The sequence below is a fragment of the Nothobranchius furzeri genome, chromosome 13, assembly GCF_043380555.1.
Source record: "Nothobranchius furzeri strain GRZ-AD chromosome 13, NfurGRZ-RIMD1, whole genome shotgun sequence".
Taxonomy (NCBI): Eukaryota; Metazoa; Chordata; class Actinopteri; order Cyprinodontiformes; family Nothobranchiidae; genus Nothobranchius; species Nothobranchius furzeri.
The window spans coordinates 38527119-38543835 of NC_091753.1; the positions used below are offsets into that span (position 1 = coordinate 38527119).

General features: G+C 41.2%; 1 protein-coding gene across 4 annotated transcripts in view; it reads right to left on the reverse strand.

The window, feature by feature from the left end:
* Positions 1–16717, reverse strand: part of grik4 (glutamate receptor, ionotropic, kainate 4) — a 352270-nt gene that overhangs the window by 71971 nt on the left and 263582 nt on the right. For all 4 annotated transcript variants that reach the window (XR_011516047.1, XR_011516045.1, XR_011516046.1 and 1 more), the window contains exons 10-11: positions 13454–13606; positions 11300–11404 (exon numbers count right to left, since the gene is read on the reverse strand). Coding sequence is in view for 1 of the 4 variants with exons in the window: in XM_054742697.2 (XP_054598672.1) it covers positions 11300–11404; positions 13454–13606 (258 nt within the window). In the remaining 3 variants the exon portion in view is untranslated. The remainder of the gene's footprint in view (positions 1–11299; positions 11405–13453; positions 13607–16717) is intronic.

Here is a 16717-nt window from a genome sequence, read left to right on the forward strand (position 1 = left end):
TAAATCGTTTTATTGATTATCGTCTTATGAAAGATAACTTTGACGTACATGAGCGACCAGGCACGTTGCAAGATTTTCAAAAGTGTGGAGGATGTTGTCTGTGCCTAAAATAAGTTCATGTTATTCATCTTGTTAGTTTAATTTCCATAATAGCGGAGCAGGTGCGAATTTTAGACGCGTCATGCATGTCTCCGTTTTAAACATTTTTAAACTGTTCAGAATACAAATCCAGGCTCTGTCTTGTTAGATTGGTGCGACTAAAGTTTGTACTGAATGAAACTTTACATTAAACCATGTTGAAAAGAAAAGGATCCGATTAAATCGTTTCCCCTCATTCTACAGTCAGTACAGCGCAGTGCGCGTGGCTCTGGGGTTAATCAAGTTTAGTTGTTTCTCTTTGCAACAATCTTCACAAGAAGGCAAAACAGTTAAATAGCAGCTTACAGATATTTCCATTTGACTGTTTATTTTGACAGATAAACTCAAGGATGCTAGCCTAGTGAACTAGACCAAATTCTTGCTTTGCAAAGTTTGGTCTAGGCATGCTCCATTGGAACTTCCTCAGCTCCTACCAGGACTCTGGCTAGCCAATCACAGCTCTCTAGAGGGGTTTCAAACACATAAAGAGCTGTGATTGGTCCATAATGGTGGGCCAATCATAGTGCTCTATCTGCTTAGTGAACAAATCACAGAGCTTTATCCGCTTTGTGAGCCAATCAGGGCACTCTATATGCCTGGTGGGTGGGATGATGCAACAGAGCGAAACAAGAGTATGTCACATTGATTGTCCAGTGGAATGCGGAGATCATTTGAAAGACAACGGTAGAACCCGCCCCACAACCGAGAACCGTCAATGGAGCATGGCCAGACTAAATAATACATTTACAGGTGCTGGCCAGTAAATTAGAATATCATCAAAAGGTTGAAAATATTTCAGTAATTCCATTCAAAATGTGAAACATGTACATTATATTCATGCAATGCACACAGACCAATGTATTTCCAATGTTCATTACATTTAAATTTGATATTCATAAGTGACAACTAATGAAAACTCCAAATTTGGTATCTCAAAAAATTAGAATATTCTGAAAAGGCTGAATATAGAAGACACCTGCTGCCACTCTAATCAGCTGATTTACTCAAAACACCTGCAAAGGCCTTTAAAAGGTCCCTCAGTCTTGTTTTGAAGGCACCACAATCATGGGGAAGACTTCTGACTTAACAGCTGTCCAAAAGACAATCATTGACACCTTGCACAAGGAGGGCAAGACACAAAAGGTGATTGCTAAAGAAGCTGGCTGTTCGCAGAGCTCTGTGTCCAAGCACATTAACAGACAGGCGAAGGGACGGAAAAAATGTGGTAGAAAAAAGTGTACAAGCTCTAGGGATAACCGCACCCTGCAGAGAATTGTGACGACAAACCCATTCAAAAATGTGGGGGAGATCCACAAAGAGTGGACTGCAGCTGGAGTCAGCGCTTCAAGAACCACCACGAGGAGACTCATGAAAGACATGGGATTCAGGTGTCGCATTCCGTGTGTCAAGCCACTCTTGAACAAGAAACAGCGCAAGAAGCGTCTCGCCTGGGCCAAGGACAAAAAGGACTGGACTGATGCTGAGTGGTCCAAAGTTATGTTTTCTGATGAAAGCAAGTTCTGCATTTCCTTTGGAAATCAAGGACCCAGAGTCTGGAGGAAGAGCGGAGAAGCACAGAATCCACGTTGCATGAGGTCCAGTGTAAAGTTTCCACCGTCAGTGATGGTGTGGGGTGCCATGTCATCTGCCGGTGTTGGCCCACTCTGTTTCCTGAGGTCCAGGGTCAATGCAGCGTCTACCAGGAAGTTTTAGAGCACTTCATGCTTCCTGCTGCTGACCAACTTTATGGGGATGCAGACTTCACCTTTCAACAGGACTTGGCACCTGCACACAGTGCCAAAACCACCAGCACCTGGTTCAAGGACCATGGTATCCCTGTCCTTGATTGGCCAGCAAACTCGCCTGACCTTAATCCCATAGAAAATCTATGGGGTATTGTGAAGCGGAGGATGCAATACGCTAGACCCAACAATGCAGAGGAGCTGAAGACGACTATCAGAGCAGCCTGGGCTCTCATAACACCTGAGCAGTGCCACAGACTGATCGAGTCCATGCCACGCCGCATTACTGCAGTTATTGAGGCAAAAGGAGCCCCGACTAAGTATTGAGTGCTATACATGCACATTCTTTTCATGTTCATTCTTTTCAGTTGGCCAACATTAGAGAAACAAACATTTTTTCATTGGCCTTTAGAATATTCTAATTTTCTGAGATACCAGATTTGATGTTTTCATTGGTTGTCACCTATAAATATCAAATTTAAATGTAATAAACATCGGAAATACATTGGTCTGTGTGCATTGCATGAATATAATGTACAAGTTTCACGTTTTGAATGGAATTACTGAAATATTTTCAACCTTTTGATGATATTCTAATTTACTGGCCAGCACCTGTATTTAGTCTGGCTTGCCAGGCTACAAGGATGCTGGTTGTTTTGAAAGAATTACCCCGACGCACACTGATGCGCATGGATGAGCTGACATTTTAATACGCACATCGTAGAGGTAACTTGATTCCCATCAGAACATCAGAGCTTTATACTGGACACTGTGTTCAGCGCGGCTCGGAGAGAACACGGTGAACAGTGAGCTGAAGATCTGTAGAGGGGTTTGCAGCGCAGCGCAGAACCACGGCGATGCGATAAGATTTCCTCCCACTGAAGCGGTCTGGAAACCCGGTCTCTCTGAGGGACGTGTCACTTGGAAAAATGTTCTTTTTATGAAATTATGAAACTTTGGCTGAACAGCGCTTGTTCCCGTCTCTAATATGGACACGCATGACGCATACAGTCTGAGGCAGCTCAGAAAGCACCTGTAGAGACATTTGATCATGCACAAAGTTTACGTGGAGCAGAAGCGGTCGGGCCACGGCAGGTGAAACGTTCCTAGCCTACATGAAGGGAAACTGTTTAATTGTAACATTAATGTGTTACTGGACACGCTGGTCTGGGTGGTTAGACCAGTGTTTGAAGTGGAAAACACACACACACACACACACACACACACACACACACACACACACACACACACACACACACACCAATTAAAATAATGCTGATAGCATGGACTAGAAGACAGGTGATGGTTTACGTATTTAAATGATGATCAGGCTGCTGTAAAATGTAATCTCCATCCACATCCAGACATAATTATCCTCTATTCTTTCTCTAGTTGCTCTGCTCTTGTCTGGGCTGATCAGCTGATGGTGCGCGCGGCGCGCCTAACTAGCGGCTGATGCACATTTTACGCCTTTGGAGAGGTGGGCTGGATGCTTTGCTTTTACTGGAAGATGGTCCACTTAACGCACGGGTGTAGACTACATATTAATGACAAATGAATGAAAATTAAATTGGGAGTTTTTACTTCATATTTTAGAAATAAAAATAACGGGGGAAAACATTTATGACGTCTTTTTAAACTAAATTTTCTAGCGCGACCTGCCTGCTTCACTTAAGTCACTGCTTATTAAGGTCCGTCCAAAATTACCGTGGCCCACCCAAAAATGAAAACCTGGCACCGCGCCTGTTATAAACCTCTGCAAATTGTTGTTCTTCACGTTATCAAACTCAGACTTTGTACAGCTAATGTCAAGATGTAAAATTATGAATTCAGTCGAGCTCTTCCGTTCCTCCCTCTCCTGCTCTCCTGGAAACCCGACATCGGCTGTCAGAAGCGGGAGGTGAAGAAGGAGATGAGGCAAACAGAGTGAGTGCGACATAAAGAAACCAGACTGGTGTGGAGGTGAGCAAAACAGCTGGAAAAGTGTGGGTGTTGAATCCCCCATGGGTGCGACGCCCATGCGAGCGACCGGTACCGGCTGCTGTCACCTGGTTGTGAGCAGCTCTCTGCTGTCTGAGGGTAGGCCCCGCCCACAACGATGCGGCTCCCAGTGTTTTCTTTACTGTGGGAAACGGGTAATAATGGCTCTTTGATGGGAACAGGTTGCCGACCCCTGGTATAAGATCTGAGCTGGTAAAACAAAAATCCTCATCAGCAGGCTTTTTTGAAAGTGGGGGGGACACAGCTGCCAATCACAAATTTTGCCGGGGACATGTCCCCGGCGTCCCCGGTTAAAATGACGCCTATGTGCAGGTATCTGGATGGAACAGGTGAGCATCACAGTAAACCAGTGGAGCAAACTGAGCTTTAAATATGTTGGTTTTATGCTCTTTTTCTGCTCCAAAACATGAAAGTTAACAGGTGAGATGTTGCATTTTCATTTAAGATAAAATTATATTTTTATTTTGTTGTTGGCACGTGAGAAAAGATTTAACCTACAGTAAACAGGAAGTGGAAAGGCTGCAGATAGATGAATAGAATAGAAAATCCCTTTATTGTTCCTCAGTGGGGAAAGCTAGATGTCACAGTAGCGATGACACTTTTTACAGGAGAAAAAAAAAGGAGAATAAAAATAAGAAAAATGAATAAACAAGAAAACATAAATCCTGAATAGATTTTTAAAATGCTGATTATACCACAAGTAATGAATACCACTGATGCCTTTTATTTAAAACTGACTTGCTCGTGTGTAATTTGGTTATTCCACATTCAGTGTTAATGCAGAAATATGTTTGTTTTCAAATTTAAAGGTTCAAAATTGCATATATATTGATAAAGAAAATGTGCAAATTTGCCGCCACTTTTTCAAAAATATTAAGTTTGGCCCTCGACTCCATCCCAGAGTTTCATTTCGGCCCCGTGTGAGTTTGACACCCCTGATCTAGAGGGACTTTCTTCTAACACACACTCTCACACACAAGCAGTGTTTTGCTCAAGGGAACTTTGATATGATATGGTAGTGCAAGAATCAAACTACCAACCTTCCGGCAGTCAGACAAGCTCTCTTCCATCTGAGCCAGAAGCATCAGAAAGTTGATGATGATGATCTGAGCCGACCAGCAGGCAGACGGAGGAACAGCACCATTACTGGGTCTGATACACACATCCAGTTAGAACATAACCATGGGTGTTACCCCTTCTTTCCACAGGAGCCGTCAGCAGCACGAGTCGGCCGCATCTCAGGAGCAGCATGTCGCTGCCTTTACGCGCCGGCTCTATTTTCTACTCGCGACGCCTCTGAAACGGGTCAAGTTCGACATTTTTGGGGAAGGAAAGACAGGAAATCGGACGAGGAAATGGAGAGAAGCTCCCGAGATTTTCAGAATAAAGAAACGTACTGCCTTCTGGTTGCTTTACTTTTAAAAATGTGCGGCCCCGTGAGAAGTTATCACCTAGCTAGCGGTCTCCTTTGTTTTTCAGGTCCGTATTGGCAATTATAAAACGGACAGAACATAAAACACAAACCTTTTGGAGCTATGTTGTAGTCTTCTCCTGCTTGTTGTTGTGTTTACTGACGAAGTCACTTCGCGTCTCGTGGGAAGGGCCAAGCAGCAGCTTATGCGAGCAAGACGTGCTGCTGCAGTAAAGGTTTGTATGGCAAGCCAAAACTGCCACAATACGCCACTTTCCCAACCCGTCTAGTTAAGAGATGGTGAAAAAAACGCCGTTTGATGTGTCAAGACGTCGTAAAATGCAGTGAAAAGAGCAGAGTTGTATTAGAAAACAGTAGTCTGCACAGCCCGACAGCCCGGCGAATCTGGGATGAATTGGATGAGATGAGATGGATGAGAAACCCATGGGGAGGGCTCTGCATAAATGAGAGGAAAGCTGAATTTTAAACGTGTGAAAACTGTCACAAAGTGGCATTAAAAATGTTGTTTTATGTCACAGAGCGGCGACATAAGCGGCGTTCAAATTCCGTACCGAACGCCGTTTTTTATGCCACCCACACAGGGAACACGTCTGGGATTAGGGTGACGTAAAAAAACGGCGTTCAATGTCCGGAAAAAACGTTGTTTTTTTACGGGCGTTCTACGGGACCGTTAAGATCAGCATCAAATACGGCGTTCTGGGAGAGTTTTCACCGTATTTTACGACGTCTTGACACATCAAACGTCGTTTTTTTCGCCATCTCTTAACTAGACAGGTTGGGAAAGTGGCGTATTGGCTTGCCATAGATTGGTTTATGCTTGACGCGTCCGCGAGGTCCACACGGCTCAGCGCGGCGAAATTGCGTCATTTTAACAACCACGCCCCTCCACCGCGCCTCCGCACGGCCCAAAATTTCCGAAACGTGCACCTAGGAAAATTTCTAAACGTGCTGCTGACGGCTCCAGTGGAAAGAAGGGGTTAGGATGAACACAATGGCTAAGTTAGATTGTTTATTTGTTTGTTTGTTTGATTGTTCGTTTGTTTGTTCGTTCATTCACGCATTCATTCATTCATTCATTCATTCATTCATTCATTCATTCAAACAGCAACAATGAGTGAATGCAGCTTCTTGTTATTGATGTTTGTGGAGAGAGGGACTCTGTGTTCCTACAAACATCTGGTCTCTCTGAAACCAGCTGTTTATCTCCAGAAAGAGTCCGGCTTACAGAGTCACTCCGGGACCAAACTGGTTCTGTTAGGATCTTTTATCGAGCTCACAGTCTCATGAAAAGACACGAGACAGGATCCAGAGGATTACAGTCAGCTCTAAAAATAATATAATGATAAAGTCCTCCTAGAAACAGCTGAAGGTCTCTGTGGTTCCCTTTTATATTCCTGGTGACCGATTAAACAGCAGGTTTAAAATCAGACGTGTTATTTTATCTGGTAATTCACTTTTACTGTTTTTAATATTAAAGCTTTTATTTTGCTCTGTGCATTTCTATTGTGTCCTTTTCTGTCTCTGTCTTCCTCGTGTCTCGTCCCACATTAGTTCTCCCTCCTCCTGCTGTCACCTCCTCTTCTGACTGTTGTTGGTTACAGGTGCTGGCAGGGCTTTGGCCACGGCACAAACAGAACCGGGCCAACTTCAGCATCATTGCTGGCCCACGGGCCGTCATCACAGGAACAGCTGGGAAATTTAATTCACCTGCCAAAAATGGGCAAATATGTCATTTTGTGATCCAGCTGCAGAATTTCATGCAGATTTGGTGCATTAAGTTTGTTTCCAGGTGTCAGATAATGACTGAAATTTTGGCTTTGGATTTTTATTTAAACAACAGAATAATTTGATCGGACAGGAAGTCTTTTCTGAGTCCCAATCAGTGCTGACAGAGAGAAACAATATCTGTGATTTTACTGGAAATGTTTTACTCCACTCCAGAAGTAGTTTGAGAACTGATCATTACATTTTCCACAACTATATTTCCTCAAGCAACATTTGAGTTACTTGAATGGTTGTCAGCAGCAAAACTGGATGTGTTTCATGTGTGAAGGAGAAAATCCTCTCTTCCCTGCAGCATCTATCAAAAATGTCTGAAAAAATATTCCATCTGCTGCAAAAGGCGTCTTTCTGCAGCCGAGGAAGGTACCAGCTGTGACTGACTGCCTCTGGTATCCATTCATTCTCCTCAGGGTAAACCAGCTGTTACAGATGTTGTCCATAAAGAGCAAAGAGGCAGGAACTTGTAACCCAGAGTGCATTTTCCACCAACCATAACCTCAGAATCAGAACCAAACACAAACAGGGACACAAACATAAACGTTAGGAGACCAGGGGGCAGATTTACTGTTCAGGGCAGTTTACCATCTGGTTGATAATTATGAATACAGCCAATGGGAGAGTTGGGTTCAGAGAATGGGATTCTAAAACACAACCAACTCATTTCTATAATAACCAGAACAAACACCAGAACCAGTACTGATTAGTACAGCGCCTCGGGCTGAGCAGAACTGTTACTGTTGTTGCCTCCAGGCCTCGTTTTGGTTTAACCCCTTTGTTTGGATGAGTTTTTACTTTTATAGTGCAAACTCTGAGTGAACCAGAGGGATCTTTTTGTGTGATTAAAAAGGTTAACTTGGTTTGTTGCAATATTATTGACTCCAGTTTTAAACACCTTCGGTTCGGTAAAGCTTTTAATATAAGATTTTACCAGGTGTTTTTATAGTTGGTAATTTGTGTAATGTTAACCTTTTTGGGAGTTTTTGTTAGCTGTGCATTATCTTCATAATGCTCGCCATCTGTTTGCTTGTTTTTAGAACCTTTTACTACAAATAAAACCATTTTAAACTCCACTGTCATATTTCTTATGTTACCCCCCTCCTTCAACATTTTAACATCTCCTGTCAGGGACGTAACAGGGCTGCTGCAACACACACACGCACACACACACACACACACACACACACACACACACACACACACACACACACACACACACACACACACACACACACACACACACACACACACACACACACACACACACACACACACACACACACACACACCTGACTGTCCTGACTGCTGCTGCCCTTTTGTACACATAATGTGATGCAAAATGAATGAATGAATCACATGAATTTACTGTTAAACGATAATTATTCTACACACGAATGAAACTTATCCAATGAAAGACACCAAAGAACATTTTACTGGTTAAGTTATAAAGCAAGGCAGGACTCTGACAGAAGACAAGCAGAAACAGAGAACCTGAGAGCTGTCAGAGCTGTAAAAAATCAGCTGTGATGTCTGAAAACATCTGGCAGAGAAATTGTCTCTGTAGCAGTGGGCCGTAGAGTGATGAGCCCTGAAGAGCTGATGATCACATATGAGGTGATGCTGAACAGGATTGGATGATAGGTGATGCTGAGAGAGGAGATGAAGAGGAAGTCGGGTACCAGAATGGTGATGAAGGATTGTTTACAGCATGATTTATTGTTCTGTAAGGTGAATTAGTGATGGACGGCTGATGATGAAAAATATTTTGTTTGATGGACACGCATGAACGCACGCACGCACACACACACACACACACACACACACACACACACACACACACACACACACACAAACACACACACACACACGCAATCTGACTGCTACAGCATGTGGGAAGTGTTCTGTGAAAGCAAACAACACCCCCCTCTGTCCCCATCTAACACCTCATTTCTTTCCACCACCATAACTGGCGGTCCTGCTTTACAACATCTCTGGTAGAAAGCATCACACCGGGCCTGCCCTCCGTCTGCTCGACTGGCTCGATGCCAGAATGAAGAGGAGATGTGAGGAGAGACAGAAAATGTTGATAAAGGACGGGGTCACTGACGGACTTGGTTTCCTTTAATATGACATCATCTAAATGAAAGGGTGAGATTTTTAGAACATTTCTCTCCATCCTATTAAACCATCCTTATCTTGTTAGTGGTTCTAACACAATAACAGACACTATAGATGCTGCAGATGAGAAAACACATCAGCTCTCTGCTGTAGTGGGTGGAGACACTTTGTTGTAGATGGATGAAATCCTCCAAGCTGTACAAAATGCTGCACAGACAGAAAGTCAGAGCGACAGAGAAATGTAGCTGAGAGCTGCAGCCATGGTCATTCATGCTGCTGTCACCACACACCTGAGATTTGGAGCAGAATGTGTGAACTTCCTAACTTCTGCTCCAGTTGCTGTTTACACGTGAACCTCCCAGCAGGATGTTTTCAGCTGGAGATGAGAATGAGGGGGTTCAGGGGAGCATCAGGGGAGCAGGACAGGATGCAGAAAGTACAATATGGAAATGATCCTGTTTCATTTTTATAGCATGTTGAGAATAACAAACGAGGCTCCTGATTGTGATGATTTTAATATCAAACACATCTGAGCGTGTTGATGAGACGAGGAGCGAAGTGAAAAACAACCTCCCTGTCTGCCGAAAAGTAAAGGAAGCAGGAGGAGCTGCTTCCTGCTAACAAACTCAATCACAGTAACATCTCTAACAAACTGCTGCAGAATTTCTCAGCTTCTTTTTATCCTGATACTTTTATGAGGATGAGGGGAAAAGAAGAGTAAACTTCTGACATTTAATTAGCACCACCCAACCCAGAAGTGGAGGTGTGTGAAAACTGCTCAGAGTCCTAAAGCTGAAAGGATTCATTCTATCTGCAGAAATAAATTCATTCATTCATTCATTCATGAACACATGTTCCAACTTGTTGCGTACATTTTTCTAAATATTCCAGGAACATGTTCTGATATGTGTCCCATCGCATCAGAGGACATGAAACTGGTCCTGACTCAGATGAAAGAGTCTTCATCCATATTCTAAAATCCAGGCATCTCCATGAAAGCCGACCCGTCCACAGAAACGTTCTTTATCACAACATGTTTCCCATCACTCACCTATTCAACACTGATGTCACATTGTGCTGATGTTTACCTCTAGATTCTCCTCTCCCTTCTCTCATTTCTCACACCCAACAGAGATTTCTACCGCTGGTGGCATTCTGGCTCCACTGAGGTATTTTAAGATGAGCTTGATGGATGGAAGAGTCCTCGCTTTTCAACATATTTTCCATCACCAGCTGGAGATTTAAAGCAATGTTTTTGTCTTCGACTAAAAAGATGGCCACTACTTCATGTCAAAAGCACAAACCAACACAAATAAGCCCAAATAGCAGCACACAGCATGAAAACAGCTCTACAGTCTGGATCAGATAAATCTCTCAGCTCCTCAAAGCTTTTTGTCACTAATGTTTTATTGCCGACTATTTCTACTCAGTTATCACTGTAAATTTACTGAATGCATAAGAAACTGCTTTATGCCAGAATCTCTCCGATTTAAACATGATTTACCTTCACAGACTTGTTTTTAGGAGGAGATTCAGAGTAAATGTGCTGATAATTCTGGTGATTTATGCAGAATATTTACAGTAAATAACAAGTCAGCCTGATATTTCACAGAAATCTGTTAAACCAAAGAAAATGAAAGAATTGCAGTTCTAAATCAAAATTTTCTTTAAAGTTATTTTCCCAGTAAAGCAAGTTTCTTTCACCCTCAAGAGAGCCCTTTTAAATTTTTAAACCCTTCTTCTGGTGCATCAGCTCTTCTGCCTGTTAGATAATGGAGATAGTTTGCACCAAGAAAAAGCAGCTGATGTGTGCGATCACAGCTCCCTGTGGTACGATGCAGCTAACTGGGCCCACTGCCATAAAGAAAACTGCTACATTGGCCCAAAGTAGTTTCCAGTTGGGAGGAGGACCGAGTCAGATCAGGAACACTTAGATGTTAAAACCACCGAGTGTCTATGGAGACGTTAAACACTCTGAGCTGGTTTCCTCAGAAACACAAAACCAACTGAATCAGAACTCTTCCAGCTGTGACTAAACGCTGCTGTGAGGACTGAAGCCTTCTGTGTTTAGAACTCAGAGTTACTTTACCTGCCTCAGACCGTCTCTGCTGTTCTGCATGATCCTCAGGGCATAGTTAGACCTTTGACCTTTGCTGTTGAACTCAATGTGGCCCGTTAGACCGTCCAACTCTACCTATCCAACACAGAAAAAAAGTAGAAAGGTAAAATATTCACTTGTAACATTCCGCTTGCTTCCATCCCAGCAGGGTCATGTGACCCAAGGCTCCTCTGATCAGTCTTTAAAAATAAATAATACAGTTTAATTTGATAAAGAGTTTAAACACCTTAACAGCAAAAAGAAAACAATTACTGCTCTTGTTTCTCTGAGTATTACAGATTATTATAAAATAAGAGTCTCGTTCATGTATTTTGATCAATATTAGTCTGCAACAAGAAATCACTTTTTATCGTCTGACAGCTCGTCTTTATCTCAGTTTAATGTAGAGACAAGATAAACTGACGGAGTGAAGAGGGAGTACAATCTTCCACTGAGATGGAAGCAGAGACGTTATCTGCTGTCAGTGGAAATATTGAGGCCATAAAACAGCAATCAGCAAATAGAGAGAGACAAAACTGAAGACTTTATCACACTGACATAATGAAGTTTAACATGAAAAAAACACAAAATAATGAATCTATGTCTTTTTTTCTAAATCTAACAGAACCTGTGGATCACGTGAAGACTCGTTTGAGTCTAAAACCAGTTTATTTCAAACAATTTTACTTCTAATGAAAGCTTTAATAATACTTGAAAATCAAGCTAAAAATAGGAAGATGTTTGTGGAAGCATTAAATCACAAAAGGAATCAATAATTTCTTTGACATAAATGTTGATATTAAAAAGCATGAAAACTTCAACATAAAAATCACATTCAAATGTATTTTTTGGGTTTTCTTCTCACAATACAAATATTTTACTATTAAAGGTGTGGCTTACGCGTTTATTCAGTACAGTTGCAGTGCTCTCTAGCATAAATCCTTATGTGTCATGAAAACAAAAATCTCTGGTTCTGAGGTGCAGAAGTTTGCTGGTGCAGAGGTGGGTTGAAAACAGCACGAGTACTCATTATTAATAATGATATGAACACACCTCACTTCTGATTGGCTAACAGAATGTCAAAGTCACTATCACCAACACACTCTCCGCTCTCTCTTCTCGCTACAATAATAATAAAAAGCCTTCCTGTGGGCAAGCAAACAAAGATGGGCAACACCATGAATGCAGATTCACAGTGTGACATCACAGTGTGAGGATTTTTAAATCCTAGCATTTCACTGTCTGTTTTCCATCCAAAGCTGATGCAGTAGATAGGTGTAGGAGGTAGTTTTCATGTTCAGCCTGCATGAAAAACTTACCCCAAAATTCCACTACCTCCGCTCCGCTCCGCCCCCGCCTTCCGCAGCCGCTCGCTTCCGAACTCAATTTTTACTGGTACCCGCTCTACAACGGCTCCGCTCCGGTACGGAGACCTGAGGTGTGCAAACAAGCATGCGCAGGATTTTCGAGATCTTGCGATACAGTCCGAGCAATAAACGCGGAAGTTAGATCCAAACACCCGTTGTGTGGGAGAAGCATCGAAATGAACTGTTTAATGTGCCCATCATTTGTGTTGAGAGATCAGCAGTGTTTGGATCAACAAAGGGCGACAACTTTGATAGTGGAAACTGTATTTATGGCTCATTTTTGTGCATTTTAAGTTCAGCCGCCATTGATAGTTGTTAAAAGTTGTTAAACCTTTGCATACGAAACAAAAAACGCTTTTTGTTTATCGATTTATTGTGAAATAACGGAAGTTGTGCTTGCTCCCTTTCCTGTTGGGCGGTTGTGATTTCTGTCCATTGACTGCGGAGGTGCTCCGGCGTACGGCGAAAATAGAATCGATCCTATTTTTGCCGGATGGCAGAACGGCGGGTGGCGCACTGCGCCGCACAGCAGCAGTAGTGGAACAGCTCTGATTGACTACAACGGGACCGATTTTGCTGCGGAGTTCGTGCCGGAGCAGAGGTAGTGGAATTTTGGGGTTAGAGTGACAGATTATAATCAGAAATAATCATTAAAAATGTTTATTCAGTCAACTACACCTTTAAAACATAATATTCTTTCTTAAATTATAGATAAACCAACAACCATAAAGACCAAAATAAGCACAAGTTAAAGCTTCAACAACACAGGTGATCTTACCATCCTGAGGTAGTTCATGAGGCTGGTACCATGCTCCCAGATCTTGGAGGACTTGCAGGAGAGCTGAGTGGCTCCAACATTCTGGCTGCGGTTCAACTCCTGAACCGCTGTAACCACCGCGTACACGGCATCAAACAGCAGAGCTGACGAGAGCTACAGAGGAAGAGGAAGTTGAATCCCTAATGACTAACCACACTAAAACACACACAAAGCTACTCAGACAAAGTGTATCATGTCAGTGGTTATAGGAGAGCTAGGGGTCAACCTGTCTGTGGAGTGGAGGTGAGATTATTCCATTAGATCATTAGAAAGACTCAGATCTGCTGACGGTGCTGAACGCGTCTCACAGAGAGACTCTGTCCTTCCTGCTCTCTTCTCCAAAGGAAGCTGGAACACCCTGACTTTTCCAATTACTGCTTCCCTCCCTCAGCAAGAGCCAGAAAACCGCTTCTCCTCTCATCCTCCCTGAACAAACATCCTCGTCGTCACTAACAGCTGATGCACACGTTTTATTAGCGTGTACACCATTCTGGAATTTAAATGTTTTAAAGATTTGACTCAAGACTGAGACCAAATGCACCAAAGCATTTCATATAACACACATTTTACATTTTTTTATCTCTAATTCAACAATTGTGCCTCGTTCTTTGCCGCCAACCAAACAGCATCTCACTGGACCAGAGTTGCATTCAAATGAAAACCAACCCAGTTCCATAAAGTCTTGGTGTAGCAAATAGAAGCTGAGTTTCAAAAAGCTGAGCTGTTTGTGACACATTTAGAGTTAAAAACGTATCATCTGCTGAAAGCTGGTAGGATTTTTGTGTCTAGAGAATGAGCTCAGGGGACAGAATCAGTCAGGCACACTACTGCCTTAACTACATCAGGTCAGGCATGGATTCATCGTTTTATGCAGTGATCCATGTCAGACTTTGTTACATGTAACTTAAAAAAATCTGTTGTTTATTTGATGAAGGAGATATCAAGAGCAACTGAAGCAAATGTAGGTGCAAAACATCTGTGGTGAATCAGTCAGGGAGCACATGTGATAAACGGTGATTAGGTTAGAAATAATGTTTGCACCATGTGTCACAAAATTTAAATCCAATGCATGAAACCATAAAACGTCATTAACTCAGAAAAAATAACCAAAATTCATCAGTTACATTTATGTGATAAACAATAATTTTTAGTAAACCAGCTCCACTCACATTAACAGTTTGTAACGCCTTTAAATCTATTTTAACTGTGTGTCTGTGTCATTTTTTATTTAAAATAATGAGAATATATTTTATTTTATGTCAAAAACATGTAATATTCTGCATTTTTATAAAATTTAATTGGTTTTCATAAATACACTTTCCACCCTCCTACATTTTCTCTTTTTATAATTGGTGCCATACTTGAACTCTGTCTCAGTTTAACGTCTGACCTGCAGAGGTTGTTCGTTTATGTGAGCATGAATCTCAGTGTGTTGTTATGTTACATGTCTGAGTTAATCAGGTCTATGCTTGCTTGCTGTCAGCTCTTATTCATTACAGTTATTAGCTAATTAACCACAAGTCCCAATTTCTATAAGCTGACGAGTGTCTGAGTGTCCTGCTGCATGACAACGACACGTTCTTCGGTTTCTAACCTGCTTCACCACACAGATTCAGCACAGCAGATGGACCAGTTTGTTTTCTTTTATTTTCTATTGAATTCAAACACAGAAGAATTATTTATAATTTGACTTTAGTGACTCCATTTTTCTTAACTAACAGTTTCTTTTCGCCTGTAATAAGGCCGTGATGTTATGAGTGACACTTGGAGACAAACGAGTGACAACTCTTCACCTTTGGGGCTTATTAAGAAGTCAGATGGTGCCCATAAATCTGAGCCTCACAAACATGTTTATGCAGGTAGTTAACCAGGTTTTATTTGATGAATCGGAGGCAGGAAAGCACAAAGATGTTGCAATAACAATAAAACCTCTTTATGCAGGAGCCTCAATAAGGATTTGTTAAACAAAAACCAGTTCAACAATAAGATTAAAGCAAATATCTTTGTTTGTGCTGCATTACAAACATGCATTATCATAATAAACATGATTGTTTTCCTGAAGTCAATTGTTTATTATTGTTGTTTGTTGTTTATTATTTTAGTAACCCTATTAGCTGCAGCGAGCTGCTGCTATTCTTCCTGGGGACCTATTTATACAACTTCATAAACAATGTTTACATCAAATAGATAAAAAGACAAAATAATAATAATAATAATTAATTAATTAAATATGAAAACACTAAAAATACAGAAACAAGTCTACCCCACCAAAGCAACATTGATTATCATAACAGATATAATTTTACCATCCCAAGGCTTCCAGTATATTATACACTTATTTTTCATAACATAATTAACCCTTTAAATAATAATAGTAAAATAAAATGAATAATATCAAAATAAAAAGTTCTCTTTTTACATACAACAAAAATGTTTTTTAATCTAATTTTAAATTAGTTTTTACCCCTAATATGTGAGATTTCTTTTGGGAGACGATTCCACTCGTACATCCCTCTATACATTGCTGTATGTTTGAAAGCATCAGATCTTACTTTTGGTAACGTATATTTATCTTCTAAGGCATGTCTTGTGTCATACAAGTGCTTTTCTTTACTAAATTCAAGAGATGGCATCTTTGTCTCCCTAAGCTTCCAAATAAAAATAAGCAGTGAATATAATAGTTGGTTGTATACAAATAGCCAATTTAGTTCCATGTACATATCTCTTACATTTGTTTTATTATCCTTTTTTAATACTAATCATGCAGCTCTGTTTCGGATTTTCTGTAGTTTTCAATTGTTCCTACATTTGCATTTGACCAAACTATAGAACAATAATCCAAATGTGATAATAGCAATGCTTGTGTAAGATGTTTCAGAGCAGACTGATTGAAAAATGGTGCACATCTTTTGGTGGAAGCTATTACACCACCCATGTTCTTTGCAATAGTATTTAGGTGCTGTTTCCAAGACAGCTGATAGTCTATAGTAATACCCAAAAGTTGAATTTCCTGTACTTGTTTAATTGACTCATTTCCTATAGTTAATTTTAACGCTGGGTTGCTTCTTAATACATGTTTAGAAGCAATCACAATGGAGTTAGTCTTAGCAACATTCAAGACCAATTGGTTTTGCTTTACCCAGTCTAACACATATTTTACTTCTTTATTCAACACTGAATTTAGTTTTTCAATAGATTTAGCATTATAGCACTGTTGAATCATCT